The 17,669-nt window shown below is 41.7% G+C and overlaps 1 protein-coding gene across 3 annotated transcripts in view; it reads left to right on the plus strand.

The window, feature by feature from the left end:
• The first annotated feature begins 1,781 nt into the window (after positions 1-1,781).
• Positions 1,782-17,669, plus strand: part of ezh2 (enhancer of zeste 2 polycomb repressive complex 2 subunit) — a 37,176-nt gene continuing 21,288 nt past the window's right edge. The window contains exons 1-7 of one of the 3 annotated variants that reach the window (XM_060900017.1): positions 1,782-2,129; positions 9,983-10,106; positions 10,659-10,787; positions 10,871-10,990; positions 11,064-11,184; positions 14,786-14,956; positions 15,460-15,562. In XM_060900017.1, the coding sequence (XP_060756000.1) occupies positions 9,990-10,106; positions 10,659-10,787; positions 10,871-10,990; positions 11,064-11,184; positions 14,786-14,956; positions 15,460-15,562 (761 nt within the window). In that variant the 5' untranslated portion in view covers positions 1,782-2,129; positions 9,983-9,989. The remainder of the gene's footprint in view (positions 2,130-9,982; positions 10,107-10,658; positions 10,788-10,870; positions 10,991-11,063; positions 11,185-14,785; positions 14,957-15,459; positions 15,563-17,669) is intronic. The other 2 variants (XM_060900018.1, XM_060900019.1) reach the window with 2 other exon arrangements.

Raw genomic sequence — 17,669 nt, forward strand, 5'->3', positions numbered from 1 at the left:
AGCCATGCTAACAGTGCCCGGGGAGCAGTTGGGAGTTAGGTGCCTTGCTTAAGGGTGCCTCAATCCAAGGCTGTCTTGGATTAGATAGAACTTTATTGATCCCTTTGGGAGGGTTCCCTCAGGGAAATTAAGATTCTGGCAGCATTGTTGCAGGACAAACAAGAGAATAGGAAAACTTCTCGATAAATTATTTACATATAAAAAAAATAAGATATGGGGAAGGGGTGTCAGCAGGAGAGATATTGCACATTGTCCAGTATTGGTTAGTGTCAGGCTAGGCTACTGCTCCTTCCCATCCTCTGTCCTGTTACACCCCCCCCCAGACTGAGTCTGTTCGTCCTGCACTTGGGAAGGAGCATTCTGTCACTGAACAGGCTCCTCTGGTTGCTGATGACGGTGTGCAGAAGGTGACTGGCATCATCCATGATGTTGAATAGTTTGTACATAGACCTCTTCTCTGCCACAGTCACCAGAGAGTCCAGCTTCACGCCGACCACAGAGCCAGCCCATCTGATCAGTTTGTCCAGCCTGGATGTGTCCTATTAACACGGGGAGAACATGCAGACTCCACACAGAAAGGCTGCCGCTGGGCTCGAACCCAGAGCCTTCTTGCTGTGAGGTGACCGTGCTCACCAATGCGCTGCCCAAGTCAACAGTCTTCCCAATGATTGCAATTGTATGTATTGAACTAGACAGAGATACACGGTATACTGTTTTACTCAAATTCAGCGAAATATATATTTTAAGAATTGATTTCTGATTTTCATGAGCGATAATCAAAATTTAAAACAAAAGCACTGAAATATTTTGCTTTACATGTAATGAAGGGGGGGGGGGAATGAACTTTTTCATGATATTTCAATATTTTGAGTTGCATTAGTAAAGGAGTTTTAGGTTCTAGATTTCAGAGGCGTTTGATAAAACAGCATGGCGGTGTTTTCGAAAATGTCATGGTTGGGAGTTTGTAACCAATTACTGATCTCTTCGAGAAATTCAAAGTCCATTGGACCAATCAGATGCCTCGGTTTCATTCAGGCTTTGTAAACATTCTGATCATTAGAATAAGGGACAGATTTACTAGGGAAGGAAATAAAAACGGTACTTGTGTCAAACTGGAAGAAAATCCCCAAGTGTACGGATATGCGAAATGGAAAAATCACGGTATATTTTTAATCAAAAACGACTAAGGGGGACTCCACTTCCGACAGCGCAATGACGTAAACACTGTCGTTATACCCGTTACGTCAAAATAATGGGCGGGGCCTAATACACCGGATGAACCCAAGTTCAGAGTCTGAAGGCGACAAGGCTAAAAACTGACATGTTTACACTGACGCTATGATCCCACAATGAAAAGAATGCGTTTCAGATTACATCAGGAAACCACTGCAACGTATAATATTTCTTAAAACGTAAACCGATCATTGTATTCCTACGATTATAATAATAAAGCCTTAAAAGCGCTCCAGTGCTATAATTTATTTGAGAATTATAAATGAACAAACAATAACGTCATACCGGTCGTATAAGCCGTCGGTCTGTTTTTACACAAAAATTGTGTTCTTTCAAAAAAAAACAACCACAAGAACAAAGGAGAACTTCTCCACATGTCCCCTTTTCTGGGCCCCTCACGCTAAGCGGCGTCTGATTGGACGCTTGTAATGCACCATGTGACCTATCAAAATCCCTGATGGTGAGAATCCTGAGTTTGGGACGCTGTGATTGGTTCATTCGTTTTGGCGCTCGTTGATTCTGCAGCGCCCAGAAATGGGCGGAGTTAGAGAGAGCGGAGAGAAAGCGGGTTTGAATAGTTAGAGCAACGGAAATATTGAAGATTGTAAGACAGTTTTATTTTATTTAAAATTTAATTCTGGCCTTTTGGGTTTACTGTAAGGGACCTCGAAGCGTCGGAGCTTGGAAAGGACACGGGGCTGAAAGGAGCTTTGGTGGCTTTGTTTAGAGCGAGCTTGCCGGTATTGGAGGTGAAGCGACCCCCCCCCCTCCTTTCAGTGCTTCAGTTAGCTTAGCTTAGCTTTCAGCTTAGCTAAGTGCTAATCTTTACTCGTCAGCTTCGTTTACTGTCTGAACACTGAATCTCTGAGTGGTTCATGTGGACTGGACTTCTGAAGGTATCTCTCTCTCTCACACACACACACACAGAGTGTGTTCCAGCTGTTGTAGCTCAATCTGGTTAGCCAGGTAACCTTACTGAAGTAGTTATTGGCTAGTCAACTGTAAAATAATCTCCATAGTAAAAGCTTTTCCTCAGGGTTTTGTCAGGTTCTTAATAATCCGCGTTTGAAGTAATAAAATTATTCAAAGCTACACAGAGACTCTAGTCAAGGTTATTAACGAGCATGTTACAGAAACATGTGAGTTAATATTATAGTGTGGCATTCAGGAAGAAGAAACTGGTTCAAGCTGAAATTTTCTTTTTGACATGAGTTTTCTTTCATTTTAGTTTGCTGTGTCTGTGACTTTTAATTGTCCCTGTTGGAGATCCAATCCATCCTAATGTTTGAATAAGGCGCGTTTGTTAATTTTTAACTCTCTCTAAGCATTTCATATCCACTGAGATATATATATTAATTGCATAACACACACATATAGTTTGCCTGACATTAGTTCTTGCCCTTGACGTCTCCTGGAGTTCAAAGTGAAAAGCTTATCCCATTATGTTGAAGGATTTACCTTGGGTAGGTTTTTGTTTCAGCAAACAGCCATCTGGCTTCTAGTTTGCTCCTAATAACACAATTTTATCTGTGTATGAAAGCAGGCAACCAAGTATCGGGGTACAAACGAACAAACCTCTTAATTTTACGTACATGAGTCGGGTAGGGCTGGGTAGGTACTGTAGGTAGGAATCGTCATGTTCCAAGTTGAGCCGCTCCTATTTTCAGTTGACTGTTGTTTCAGGTCTCTGTGGGTCGTCTAGTGGTCCTCCATATGTTTGTCCAACCGTGCTTTGAATCCGTTAACATTTATTTATTTATCCTTTATTTTACGGTGGTGTAGTGGTTAGCGCTGTCGCCTCACAGCAAGAAGGTCCTGGGTTCGAGCCCCGGGGCCGGCGAGGGCCTTTCTGTGTGGAGTTTGCATGTTCTCCCCGTGTCCGCGTGGGTTTCCTCCGGGTGCTCCGGTTTCCCCCACAGTCCAAAGACATGCAGGTTAGGTTAACTGGTGACTCTAAATTGACCGTAGGTGTGAATGTGAGTGTGAATGGTTGTCTGTGTCTATGTGTCAGCCCTGTGATGACCTGGCGACTTGTCCAGGGTGTACCCCGCCTTTCGCCCGTAGTCAGCTGGGATAGGCTCCAGCTTGCCTGCGACCCTGTAGAGGGATGAAGCGGCTAGAGATAATGAGATGAGATCCTTTATTTTACCAGGAATGTCCCATTGAGATACGTTATCTCTTCTTCCAGGGAGTCCTGGCCAAGGTGGCAGCAAATAAAAGGTTTCAATATACATAGACAACACACACAGAACATGCAATATTAACACATATAAGCGCACAGGCATTCCAAAAAATGAAAATAAAATAAACACAGACTAAGCACATTGGGCGGCATGGTGGTGTAGTGGTTAGCACGGTCGCCTCACAGTGAAGAAGGTTCTGGATTCGAACCCAGCAGCCGGCGAGGGCCTTTCTGTGTGGAGTTTGCATGTTCTCCACGTGTCTGCATGGGTTTCCTCTGGGTGCTCCGGTTTCCCCCACAGTTTAAAAAGACACGGTTAGGTTAATCTGGGACAGCCTTGGGCTGAGGTGCCCTTGAGCAAGGCCCCTAACTCCCAACTGCTCCCCTGGCGCTGTTAGCATGGCTGCCCACTGCTCTGGGTATGTGTTAGAGGTCTGCGCAGGTCGGATTTTTCAGTCCTGCCCGCGCCCGCATTGTGCAGTCCCACTCCCGCCCGCGCCCACAAAGAATTATGATTTTCAGTCCCACTCCCGCCCGCGCCTGCCATATTTTGTCCCGCTCCCGCCCGCAAATCCCGCATGATGCAGACGTTCGCGTTATTTCTCAGGAAAGTTCTTGTCTTGACACAGCGTGATGGTGCCCCGCCCCCTACTTTGAGTGGATTTGAGCATAAATATCTACAGTTCATGTTTATTATTTACCTTGTTTCTGAATTCAGCATGTAGTGTCTCTAATAATAATAATAATTAGTGCTGTCAAGCGATTAAAATATTTAATAGCGAATCGCACATTTTTGTCACATGAGAAACCATTGTAATTCTCTGATCAGCATAAAAAAGTGAATGGGCTTGCTTTGTACCAAATTTTTTTTTTTATTGCAAAGCAGAGCTAGCAAGAGAACCATGAGTGAACAACTCTAATCAGAGAGATAGGTTACACAGTGACGGTAGGCTTGACTCAATGCTATCCCAGAAATCCTTCCTGTAATATGCAAATTTGGCCGCCTCTGATTGGACAGCCAAATTTGCATATTACAGGAAGGATTTCTGGGATAGCATTGAGTCAAGCCTACCGTCACTGTGTAACCTGTCTCTCTGATTAGAGTTGTAGACTAACGCAAGCAGTAAATCACTTCACTCATGGTTCTCTTGCTAGCTGGGTGTGAACGGCGAGTCATTAGAGTGATCAAAGGATTTCCCGTTAGGGTGACTTTCTCTGCAAATTTAGGCATCTTAAAATGTTTTTATTAATGCCAAATAAAATATCCAGCACCAATTATATATGATAGACATAAATTAATAATTTATAAATTTTATTTCAAACATGTTTTTAGTTAGTGGGACTGCAGCTTATCACCGCTCCCGCCCGCACCGCATATGTGCACTCGTGTCCGCATATGTGCACTTCCGTCCCCGCCCGCGCCCACAATGAACTTTCAAAATTTGTCCCGCGCCGCACTGCTTTGCGGCGGGTCCCGCGGGACCCCCGCGGGAGTGCAGGGCTCTAGTATGTGTGTGTGTTCACTGCTTCAGATGGGTTAAATGCTGAGAGGAAATTTTAAGTGTGTGATGAATAAAGTTCTTTCTTTCTTTCTTTCTTTCTTTCTTTCTTTCTTTCTTTCTTTCTTTCTTTCTTTCTTTCTTTCTTTTTTCATAGACATTCCAGATGTCAACATTCCAGATGTTATTGACAAGAAAAAATGAATTAAATATATAAGGGTTAAAAATTATGAAAAACTGTGGCACTGTTGTGTGAGAACTGAGTTTAAAAGACTTTTAAAGACATTTAGGGAGGGTCGGGAGTCCGAATTTTAAAGTATTTTGTAATTTGGCTCTGTAACAACTCAGGCAAGTTGTTCCACCAACAGACCACCCGGTTGCTGAAGAAATCCAGTCTTTTGTTGCTCTTAACAGCGTTCTTTTTTTCAGTTGGTGTTTGTCTTCATTCCTGTTATGCATGCCTTTTGTATTGTGTTTCTCATGTACATATTTGTAGGCGTTCATCATACCACCTCGTACGCTAATGTAGGTAGCTTAAGATCTTTCAGTCTGTCCTCGTATGGAAGATCCGTCAGTCCAGGCACGTCTCTGAACGCTCTCAATCTGTTCCGCCAATTTCCACGTGTAGGGTGACCGTACTGGTGCACCGTACTCAAGATGTGGGTGTATCAGTGTAAGGTATTAGGCAGAGACCCGTCCACCCGTAAATTTGACGGGCGATTGCCGATTTCAACGGGCAAGTATACACACAGACGGATACTGAAACGGACGATAATGCCGAAAATTTTCGCACATGAATACTCCCACATGTCATCCGATAAATCCAGTTATGTTCCGCCCACACACGGACTGGCCATCGGGAGTAGCGGGAGTTTTCCCGGTGGGCTGGTGGTTCAGCGTGGGCCGGCGGAGAAAAAAAAAAAAAAAAAACAGTTGCGCGCTGGCCTTTAATATGATAAGCAATGTTAACAGTTTCTTTAACAAACTGTTAACATTGCTTATTACAGTTGCGCGCTGGCCTTTAATATGATAAGCAATGTTAACAGTTTGTTAAAGAAACTGTTAACATTGCTTATCATATTAAAGGCCAGCGCGCAACTGTTTTTTTTTTTTTTTTTTTTCTCCGCTGGCCCACACTGAACCACCGGCCCACTGGGAAAACTCCCGCTACTCCCGATGGCCAGTCCGTGTGTGGTTCCGCCATCATTTACAAATCGTAAGAAACACAGTTTAATACGAAAAATACTGAAAACTTGAAATGAAAAATCAGAATATTTCATCGTTTCCGCCATTTTGGCCCGCACTGAATCTTGTAACATGCGGACTGAATAAATCGCGAATTCTGATTGGTCGAAAATTGCCAAACACCCTGCGTTGTAGTTTCCTCTTTCTTGGCGGGAGAACCGCATTTTTTTTTGCTGACTCACTCTTCTGGATCAAGATGAATCCCAACAAACGCCCCAAATTGAATGTGACAAAAACTGATTCGTTTTTCCACAAAAAGACAGAAAAGGTATGTGTGATACATTGATTAACAAGGGGGTTTCATTGGGGTATGGTAAAATAGAATACTGTTGGTTTTTTTTTTATTAAATACTGTAACTAGATCAAAAGATTATATACAATTCATTGTTGTTTATTTTCTTTTCACTTTTGTTACCAAATCAAACACCATACATACATCTGATACATTCAGGAGTGAAACTGAAAAAAATACATAGTAAAAATATGCAATATTTCTGATCAAAAATTACACGCCATTTCACCCTGAAAATGTCCTAGAATGCAGGAAATGAAGTCTAAATTTCAAAAATTTTCTGGGGGGGCATGCCCCCAGACCCCCCTAGAGAGACTTCACGCCTGCGGCGCTCGTCTTCGCACCTGCGGCGCTTATCAGGATTATATAAAATATTATTTTTGACTGGTAAATTTCTTTTTCTGCCTAATACCCTATATCAGTGGCTTGTACAGGAGAGAGAAGACCTCTTTATCGCCGTATTAAAATGGTCTCCACATAAGTCCTGCAATCTGGTTGGCTTTTGAGACACTAGCTGCTTTATGGTTCTCAAAACTGAGCTCGTTGTCCACCAGAATCCCCAGATCTTTTTCCTGTTGTGTCGAGGCTAACGGCGCCATTCTTGTTTTATCAGTCATGGTATACGTGTAGTCGGGATGCCTTGAACCAATTCGGATCACTGTACGTTTGTCAGGGCGGAAGCACAACTGCCACTTTCCTGCCCATCCTTGTAGACTAGAAAGGTCTTGTAGCATTTCACATTCCTGCTCGTGACTGACTGGGCAGAACGTCTTTGTGTCATCTGCAAATAATTTTAGGTGGCTTGATACTACCTCGGGCATGTCATTAGCAAAGATGGTGAATGGTACTTGTCCTAACACACTGCCTTGTGGCACTCCACTGCTTACCTCAGCCCATCCTGATTTGGTCCCATTGAAACAGACTCTTTGCTTACACTCAGTAAGAAAGGAATTGATCCAATGTAGCAAATTGCCCTTGATGCCGTAGCTTTCGATCTTTGCTAGGAGACGTTGTATTGGTACAGAGTCAAAGGCTTTGCGAAAAACCAAACATCGACTGGCAAACCCTGGTCTAAACCACTCTGTCCAGTCCTCCAAACATTCAAGCATCTGTGTCCCCGTAGACCTCCCTGGAAGAAACCCATACTGATGCTGTGTGAATAGACCATTCATTTTCATATGGGTTACCAGTGCATCTCTAATGGCTCCTTCTAAAACTTTTCCAGTGACCGATCGCCCAGGCTGACCGGGTGATAGTTGCTAGGAGCTTTCTTGCATCCTTTTTTTTTTTTTTTTGAAGATTGGTGTTTTATGCCCAATTTTCCATTCACTGGGGAGCTTACCTTCAAGTGACTTGGTGAATATTATTTGCAAGGGTACTGACAAACGTCTCTGCTAGCATCTTTTATTTTCTTCTAAAGTTGCAAATTTCTCTGGGTTTCATAATTACTGTTCACCCAAATGCAATTGAATTGATTCCCTATCCATATAAACGTGTCTTAATTTTTTGTCTGCTGTTTCTCTTAGTATAAAAAAAATTCATGTCAAGTAACAAGTGTATATTTACATTTAAAGACAAAAAAAACTTGTAAATGTTTATAATCCTGTGGTGTGTAATTACAGTACTCGACAAGTTTATTGAAACGCTTTTTTTTTTTTGGTGCGTCGTTACAATATAATTCAAGAGAATTGAAGAATCAATTTCATTTCTGTATAATTATAATTTTGTCTTCATGTCTTGGAATTTGACGTGGATGCAGACTTTTTTTTATAAAAAGTTTTGGAGATCATGATGCACTAAAGCATGATGAGGTGTGCTGTTATAGGAAAGTAATCAATATCCGTGAAACAAGTTAGTTCCAAATTTCACTTGATCTAGCAGCTGAGATCAGTAACTTCCTCACGTTTTCTCGATGTTAACAAGACAGAAAAAAAAATGCAGCTTGATGGTGAGAAACTGCAAAAGGCAACACCTGCATTCTTAAAAGAGACTGGATGAATGAACAGATTTATACTCAAGGGTTATGAAGAGCTGGTACTGGAGACTCCTTCTTTGAATGATAGATAAACATGTCCTTACAGGACATGTTAATTCTTAAATAGCAAATTTTTAGTCCATTTATCTTATATGAAATACATATGCTTCACATAATATGAGAGACAAATTTTTGTGAATGAGTTGTGACTATATAAATGACGACGTGTCGGAACGCAGATGTTAAAATAAACCTGTCGTTTGCCTGCCAGCCAGATCTGATAATTCAGCAATGCTGTACTGTAATCAACATGCACAATATTGCAAGCTTCAAATTATTCCCAGCCCTCTGTTCCATTTGGAAGGATCACTTTAGGTAGTGCACAGTGCGGTTTATTTGGGCAGTATTTGTGCTCCCAGTATTTACTGTCTTGTTTAAGGCACATTCATCCATCCATCCAATTTTAAGGCTGTAGTTCCATCCATCCAATTTTAAGGCTGCAGTATCCATCCATCCATCCATCCATCCAATTTTAAGGCTGCAGTATCCATCCATCCAATTTTAAAGCTGCAGTATCCATCCATCCATCCATCCATCCATCCATCCATCCATCCATCCATCCATCCATCCATCCATCCAATTTTAAGGCTGCAGTATCCATCCATCCAATTTTAAGGCTGCAGTATCCATTCATCCAATTTTAAGGCTGCAGTATCCATCCATCCATCCATCCATCCATCCATCCAATTTTAAGGCTGCAGTATCCATCCATCCAATTTTAAGGCTGCAGTATCCATCCATCCAATTTTAAGGCTGCAGTATCCATCCATCCAATTTTAAAGCTGCAGTATCCATCCATCCAATTTTAAGGCTGCAGTATCCATCCATCCAATTTTAAGGCTGCAGTATCCATCCATCCATCCATCCATCCAATTTTAAGGCTGCAGCATCCATCCATCCATCCATCTTTAAGGCTGCGGTTTCTATCCATCCATCTTTAAGGCTGTGGTTTCTATCCATCCATCTTTAAGGCTGCGGTTTCTTTCCATCCATCCATCTTTAAGGCTGCGGTTTCTTTCCATCCATCCATCTTTAAGGCTGCGGTTTCTTTCCATCCATCCATCTTTAAGGCTGCGGTTTCTTTCGTCCGTCCGTCCATCTAATTTTAAGGCTGCGGCTTTAAGCAAATTGGGGGGGGGGATCACACCCCTCCCCCCCTAAAAAAAAAAAAAGTCGTCAGTCTCATCTCTTCACTGATTGAAGGCTCCTTTAAAGTTGCAAAAAAAAAAAAACATGGCAGACAGAACAGTTGCTTTCGCTTTTTAGCTATGTTGCTGCAGAAGTCTGTGTGCCCTGATTGAGCTTGATGAACTTGCACATAATGTCGTACTTGTGAATTCATCAGTGTTATTTCACACTTAGTCAGCATCTTTCACGTCTTGCCTCCACCGACATGGAGCTCTCCCCGTATGTTTGGTCAGACACGAACAGCTTGCTGTCGCACAGAGATTTTCTTGTTTAATTTTTCCTTTCATCCAGTGCTTGTGTCTCTGTAGGGAAACCATGGGCTTGACCGGGAAGAAATCGGAGAAAGGCCCAGTGTGCTGGAGGAGGAGAGTGAAGTCCGAGTACATGCGCTTGCGCCAGCTGAAACGCTTCAGACGAGCAGATGAGGTTAAGGTAGGACAACTACAAACTATAATGGCTAGAAACTATACATAGAAATGCATCTTTTGAGAAGCATGTCCGATAGGGATGTCGGAACGCGTTTTTACTCTTTTTATAATGTTGCTGCAAGGGTGAAAATTCCCACGGGGTCTAATTTGAGATCAGGATGGGTCTGTAACGGGTTGCTTTTTGTCATCAATTTGTGTTTATTTTTGCTTATAATTTTGTTTTGCTTTTTGGTGAGCATTACAGCTGCTAAAGAGCCAGAATGCATGTGTAACAGTAAAGTGGGCGAATAAGAGAGTAAATGTGGCAAAAATCATAATTAATACACCTGAAAAGACGCATCAGGGAACTGTTTACTTTGTGATTTTGTTTTAAAATTCAAGCTGGACTGGCAAAGTCAAAGCTGACAAGCCAGAGCTTCAAAATGCTTTCATATTCATCACGACCGTTAAGCAATACGAGTTATTCTCTGTTCAGGGTGACGAGAACGCAGGTCTTGCTGGGACACAGTGCTGAAACTGAGCGTCTCTTTTTTTACCTTTTTATTCACTTCTACAGAGCATGTTCAACTCCAACAGACAGAAGATTATAGAGCGCACTGACATTCTCAATCAGGAGTGGAAACTGCGGCGGATTCAGCCAGTGCACATCATGACACCCGTGAGCTCGTTACGTGGAACCAGAGAGGTGAGCGCTCGGCTTCTCTTTCAGCAAATGATTTAAACCGAACATTGCGGTGTGAAAAAACACGCATGACTCCTGTATTTCAGTGCACGGTAGATAGTGGCTTTGCGGAGTTCTCCAGACAAGTCATTCCTCTTAAAACCCTGAATGCTGTTGCTTCTGTGCCTGTGATGTATTCCTGGTCACCACTTCAACAAAATTTTATGGTAAAGCACATAATTGGCTAAGAATCGATATACTGTAGACCTGCTGTGACCTAATTAACGTATTTTATCGTAGGTTGAAGATGAGACCGTTTTGCACAACATTCCTTACATGGGAGACGAGATCCTGGACCAGGACGGCACTTTTATCGAAGAACTTATTAAAAACTATGATGGCAAAGTTCATGGAGATCGAGGTTTGTGTCAAGGATCTCTCCCAAGTAATATTTTTCTTGTTAAGCATAAAAGTAGGCGGTAAGGACAGTTGATCTGGTATACAGGATATCATTTTTCACTATGAATTTTGCTTATACTGTAATAAACACTTGTGTGAGAAAACACCTGCTAATCCAGATCTTTTTTTGTTTATATCTGCCCACAATGTTTTCTAATCAACTTGGTTTGTTCTATTTCCCAAAATATTAAAAAAAAAAATTATTCAAACCAAAGCAACCCTGTCCAAGACAAAGCATTTACTGAAGATTAGCGCTGCAAACCAGAGGTGGATAAAGTACCCGACTTCAGTACTTAAGTCAGAGTTCAGATCCCACTGGTCAAATGTTACTCCAATACAAGTGAAAGTTGTCCAGTCACATTTTTACTTAAGTTAAAGTACTGAAGTACTCGCTTTTAAAAATACTTAAGTATTAAAAGTACATTTTCTGTCAACGCATCGTTGTATTACTGCCACAACGCTTACAAAACCTAACGCTGTTACCAAATACGGAAATGTGAATTCACAAAATGAACGCATGCTGCGCCATCATGGTGGTTTAACGTTAAGCTAGCTAGTCAGTGAAACTCCACCTGACGCTAGCAAACTCAATCATATTGGGTAGCTCACGCTACTAGTAAAGAAATATTTCTACATTCTGGTTATTTGACAAGATTATGCTGAAACATTTCTGAAAGGACTTCAGGTAAATTAACGTGATTCATGTTAGCGTAACTACGTTTTTACATGCTAACTAAGAGTGTCCAAGTTAACTAGCTATGTGTAAACGTTAGCCGTGGACAAGGCGACGGCAACTTGGCGGGCAAATCCATAGAAAGTCATTTGACGAACCAGACTGCATAGCTACGTTTGCAACGTTATCGCTAGCTCTAAAAGCACAGACAACTTCATTGCAAGCTTTCTCTTGGAATAAAACGTTTATATCCCTCAATATGCCTGCGCAGGTCGGGCGGCGAGTTTCTGGAGGCCGTGATGTGGTTCGTTTTCGGCAAACGTTTAAAGGAACAGTCCACCGTACTTCCATAATGAAATATGCTCTTATCTGAATTGAGACGAGCTGCTCCGTACCTCTCCGAGCTTTGCGCGACCTGTCAGACGCAGTCAGACACGCTGTCACTCCTGTTAGCAATGTAGCTAGGCTCAGTATGGCCAATGGTATTTTTTGGGGCTGTAGTTAGATGCAACCAAACTCTTCCGCGTTTTTCCTGTTTACATAGGTTTATATGAGCAGTGATATGAAACAAGTTCAGTTACACAAATTGAAACGTGGCGATTTTCTATGCTATGGAAAGTCCGCACTATAATGACAGGCGTACTAACACCTTCTGCGCGCTTCGGCAGCGCATTGATACGGAGCTCAGATATCAATGCACTGCCAAAGCGCGCAGAAGGTGTTAGTACACCTGTCATTATAGTGCGCACTTTCCATAGCATAGAAAATCGCTACGTTTCAATTTGTGTAACTGAACTTTTTTCATGTCACTGCTCATATAAACCTATGTAAACAGGAAAAACGCGGAAGAGTTTGGTCGCATCTAACTACAGCCCCAAAAAATACCATTGGCCATACTGAGCCGAGTGACAGCGCGTCTGACTGCGTCTGACTGACTGGGAGGTCGCGCAAAGCTCGGGGAGGTACGGATCAGCTCGTCTCAATTCAGGTAAGAGCATATTTCATTATGGAAGTACGGTGGACTGTTCCTTTTAAAACGAAACAAATCTTTAATCCTTTCAGAAAACTGAAACATGGGTTCTAGGTATAGCCATGAGTGCATGCTTTCCCCAGAAGAACCGCCTCCTTCCATTCTGCCATCAGCTGATCGTGTTGAATGATGCTGCGGACGTGACCCTAGTGATTACTCATGGGCTGTCTCAGTGTCACCTGCGAAAAAAATCACGTTTTAGAAAAGAAAAAAACATCCACTTTCAAAGCCGCTTCATAGTAACGAGGACCTTAATAGAAATGTAGTGGAGTAAAAAGTACGATATTTGCCTTTCAAATGCAGTGAAGTTAAAGTCAAGTTTCCAAAAAAAATACTCCAGTAAAGTACAGATACTCAGTGTACTTAAGTACAGTACTCAAGTAAATGTACTTCGTTACTGTCCACCTCTGCTGTAAACACATCACACAGCGCTGTTTAAAGGAGTACGCCACCCCCAAGTGAAATTGAGTCAGTCCCTGCAGTCCCTAGAGTTGGATGAGTGAGCCAAATCGTTTTGTAGCCGACCCAGCCATTGTCCTGATCTGGAAACGTCCCGGTTAGCTTTAGCTTAGCGTAGTCGCTGTAATCCGGCGTGTCCAGATAGCATTGTCGTTGCAAAAGTGAATCAAATAACTCAAGATTTTTTATAATTATTTCTCATGACCTGTACATTCACATCGAGTACACATATCAATGCAAATTAACACGAAGGGATTTACTAGACCAATTTATATCTGGAACTATTTTCAGCCACAGCGCAGGCAAAGCACCGCTGCAGGCGCAAAGACACCACGCAGCACCACAACTTCCGTCAATACACCAGTGTTACCAGGGAAACCAGGGTTTTCAGGTGCTGCGTGGTGTCTTTGCGCCTGCAGCGGTGCTTTGCCTGCGCTGTGGCCGAAAATAGTTCCAGATATAAATTGGTCTAGTAAATCCCTTCGTGTTAATTTGCATTGATATGTGTACTCGATGTGAATGTACAGGTCATGAGAAATAATTATAAAAAATCTCGAGTTATTTGATTCACTTTTGCAACGACAATGCTATCTGGACACGCCGGATTACAGCGACTACGCTAAGCTAAAGCTAACCGGGACGTTTCCAGATCAGGACAATGGCTGGGTCAGCTACAAAACGCTTTGGCTCACTCATCCAACTCTAGGGACTGCAGGGACTGACTCAATTTCACCTGGGGGTGGCGTATTCCTTTAAGCTCCCTGAAATTGATTAATTTCTCTGTAACAGCATGTCCTAAAGTGTTTTTATTACTCTTCTACCATAGCACCGTACTTTGTTCAGTTTATACGTAGTTAGATTTAACGATGTGGAACCATCCACAATCCGATCCCTGTGAAACAGTTGTTGCTTCTAGAAATGAGAACGTATTACAGCAAGTGCATTAATTTCAGTTTGTGATTTTAGCCTGAGCTGAAACTTCTGTCAGAGCTGCTGATATTGAAAATTCACCAACGCCTTCTGATCAATGAGATTTGAGAATTCAACAGCAGTGCCGGTTATTTCCATAACCACGAATTGTGCAGCGATTATTACTGTAACGTTGCAGTGGCTTTCTATACAGGAAGCATTTAAAAATAATTCAATTCAAAGGTTCACGCTGTGATTATGCTTCTCATTTATTGCCTTAATAAATGGGTTATTTATCGGTCTCTGGTTCGGATAGATATCCAAGTCAGATTGGCCTTTACTCTAAAACGAAACAGTTTTTATTTTGATTGAGGTATCAGTAAAAATTATTGTTGGGTTATTAGGATGCATGTGAACATTGCTGCTGTACTGCTCGGATTTCAGTTGCCATGATTTCTGCGTATTGTAATCTCAAATTATTATTTTTAACAGAATGTGGCTTTATAAATGATGAGATCTTTGTGGAGTTGGTGAGTGCTCTCAATCAGTACAGTGACAATGATGACGACGACGACGAAGAGGACCAGAATGATTACAAACTAGACAACTGTGACGCAAAAGACATTGAAGATTCTCGCAAGGACCCGCTTCTTAACTCCGAGAGTAAGAGTTGAGCTGACTTTGTGTTGAGAGCTTTGATTTTGTTTCAGTTTTTTCAGAAGTTAGTCAGATTTATATTGGTGTAGGTCAATGACGTAGCACGTTGCATTTGTTCATGCTATTTCTGTAGTTAAGAGGCTATAGAGAGGTACGTGTTTTTCAGGGTGTGACAGTGATTAAGACCAGGCTTGTAGCATTGGCTGCAATTCAGGAAATGTAATGCTGAATGACAGCAACACTAAACACTTAACTGGAAACCACTCAAGATTACACCAATAGGTGGTGCTGGTTTTTAGAGGAAGTACAAGCATAATGCTACGTTTATCTAACTTTTATTATGACAGGTTTTCGATCCCTAAATAAACAGTGCCTGCTCCTTATACTCTGATGCAGAGCTTATTACCAGAGAATAGTGCGAGCGAAGTGCCGTCAGCGCTCTGCCTTTCTGCTGTTTTTGTCTCCTAACTGTCGTAAACGTGTGCGGTGTGGTGTTCTTGCTGTCGTAGGTCGAAGCGGTGACTTTTCAAAAAAGTTCCCATCTGATAAAATCTTTGATGCCATCTCCTCTATGTTTCCTGATAAAGGATCACCAGAAGAACTCAAAGAAAAGTAAGTGACGAAGCAAAAACACTGAATACGTTTGTTCATGCCGCATAAATAGTTCACGTTAGCTCAGTATAAAGTGCTTCATTGTGAATGTCTCGAGCTGCACTCAGGCAGCGTATTAAAGGGGTACCAAATATATACTAAGTAACTTTAAAAACGCACAATGGAATTCAACACGATATCACTTTAGATCCATGCATCTATTTGAAATTTATGATATTGTATGTAATGCACACACATCTTGAAACATCGATAAAGGACATTTATTGTCAAACTCAAGAATTGTGTACTTCCGGCACGCAACGTCCCGATGGCCTGTTCACGTTGATTTTGGCTTAGGCGTGGCATCTTCAATAATGACAATTTTCCCATCATTTCCCCTGGGTATTTATAGGCTAGATTGTGTGTGTACAGTGTATGCAAAATTTGTTTGAAAATTAAAGCCTGTCCATGTCATTGACTACCCGAGTCATATTGTACGTTATTGAGTACAACTCCCTTAAATTCTGATTTGAGCACAGATTTGGAACTTATTCGGGCGGAACGAAGTTATTTTTCCATTGTGATATATTTCTTTTCTTCTTGAGATAAACTCAGCACGAATTCAGCAAGTTTTATCACTGTGCGTTTTTAAAGTTACTTAGTGTAATATGTACAGTTGCTGATGTGACAAAGTAACGTATTCTTAAGTATTCTATCAAATTTATATACTAGAAAACAACGAAATATCTTGGTAATTGTAAATATAATAGTCGGTACGCTAAACGGCACAAGAGTCGCCATTTTTAAAAGACCATGACGTCAGCCCTACCCACTGCACTAGGAGAGAAGCGTGTAATCATGGCGTCGGGCGCATCAAGTGAAAGCGACAGCTCTGTCGAATCATACGAAGAGATCCCGCAAAAGACACGTCTGGAGGATCGTTCTGCTTTCCATCGGTCCTGTTATTACACCCGAAAGCAACACACTGTGGCGTTGTGTAGCCGATCATTTACAATTCATCCTACTTTCCGATTCACACGTGCTAGTCCCAACCTCAATGAGCCAACACAACTGGGCACATACATACATCATGAGTGTTGCACAGAGAAAATGAACGTGCATTCTGATTGGATAAAATTAATATCATGGCGGGCTGTTCAAACTGCGGAAATAGTTTGCTCGAGCTACTTTCAAAACACTGTAACTTTCCAACCTTAGAATAAAAAAACTTTTGTAAGTCTTGAATAAGGTTCGTTAATGTGTGTTTTATTGTTATATTTACTCTATATATTGCCCTCTGTTCCCCTTTAAAGATAAGTTGCTATTTCACATAATGGTGTAGTAAGAGAGAGCATGTTAGTAAGATTTTAGGTAAAATGATTATTCGATTATATCTGCGTGCGTTTTCTGACCGTCATGAACATGGGCCGATCCAAATTTTAGTGTGGTGATTGATTTTATCAGCTGATATGGTCATGTGGGTCTCTGATTTCAAGTAATATGTTATTATCCTGGTGGCTCATGCTGACTGTTCCTAGATGACTTGCAACCACGTGATCAAAATGTGCTACATCATGAGCGTCCGCCATGATGGTGGATATACAAAGCAACTAAGGCGGCAGCCGCCGAAAGCGTGTCTGTAAACAATGCTGAATTTTCTCAGTAATACCACGATTTGAACGGTCAAGAGAAGATGGATATGTCTGGTTTTGACCAGGGCTTTGGACCAGAATTTTTTTCCTATTGGTTCGTTCCGAACAGAAACGGAATTTTAACGTTTCCGGTTTTGGGTTCCACCATTAAATAGCCGTTCCCGAACCGGTTAGAACAAAAAAATTTCGTTACCGGAACGGTTAATTACGTTCCCTGCCAGCTGTTTAACAAATGGCTATAAAATTATGTCTCTGTCTCATCCAGCTTAAGCCAAATGTAGGCTAATTCTATTACAACCTTCATTAAATAAGACAAGAAATAATTCAAAACAATTATTATTTCAAATGTTGGCGATTTGGATTCTCAGTATGTCTTCCCATCTACACAAACAGAAAAAGTGCCAAAAATGAAAGATAATTCGTTTAGTGTGTTACCAAAGGCTAGTCAGGCCCTATAGAGGGCTACCGCATGACGT

This window comes from Neoarius graeffei, chromosome 19, assembly GCF_027579695.1.
Source record: "Neoarius graeffei isolate fNeoGra1 chromosome 19, fNeoGra1.pri, whole genome shotgun sequence".
Taxonomy (NCBI): Eukaryota; Metazoa; Chordata; class Actinopteri; order Siluriformes; family Ariidae; genus Neoarius; species Neoarius graeffei.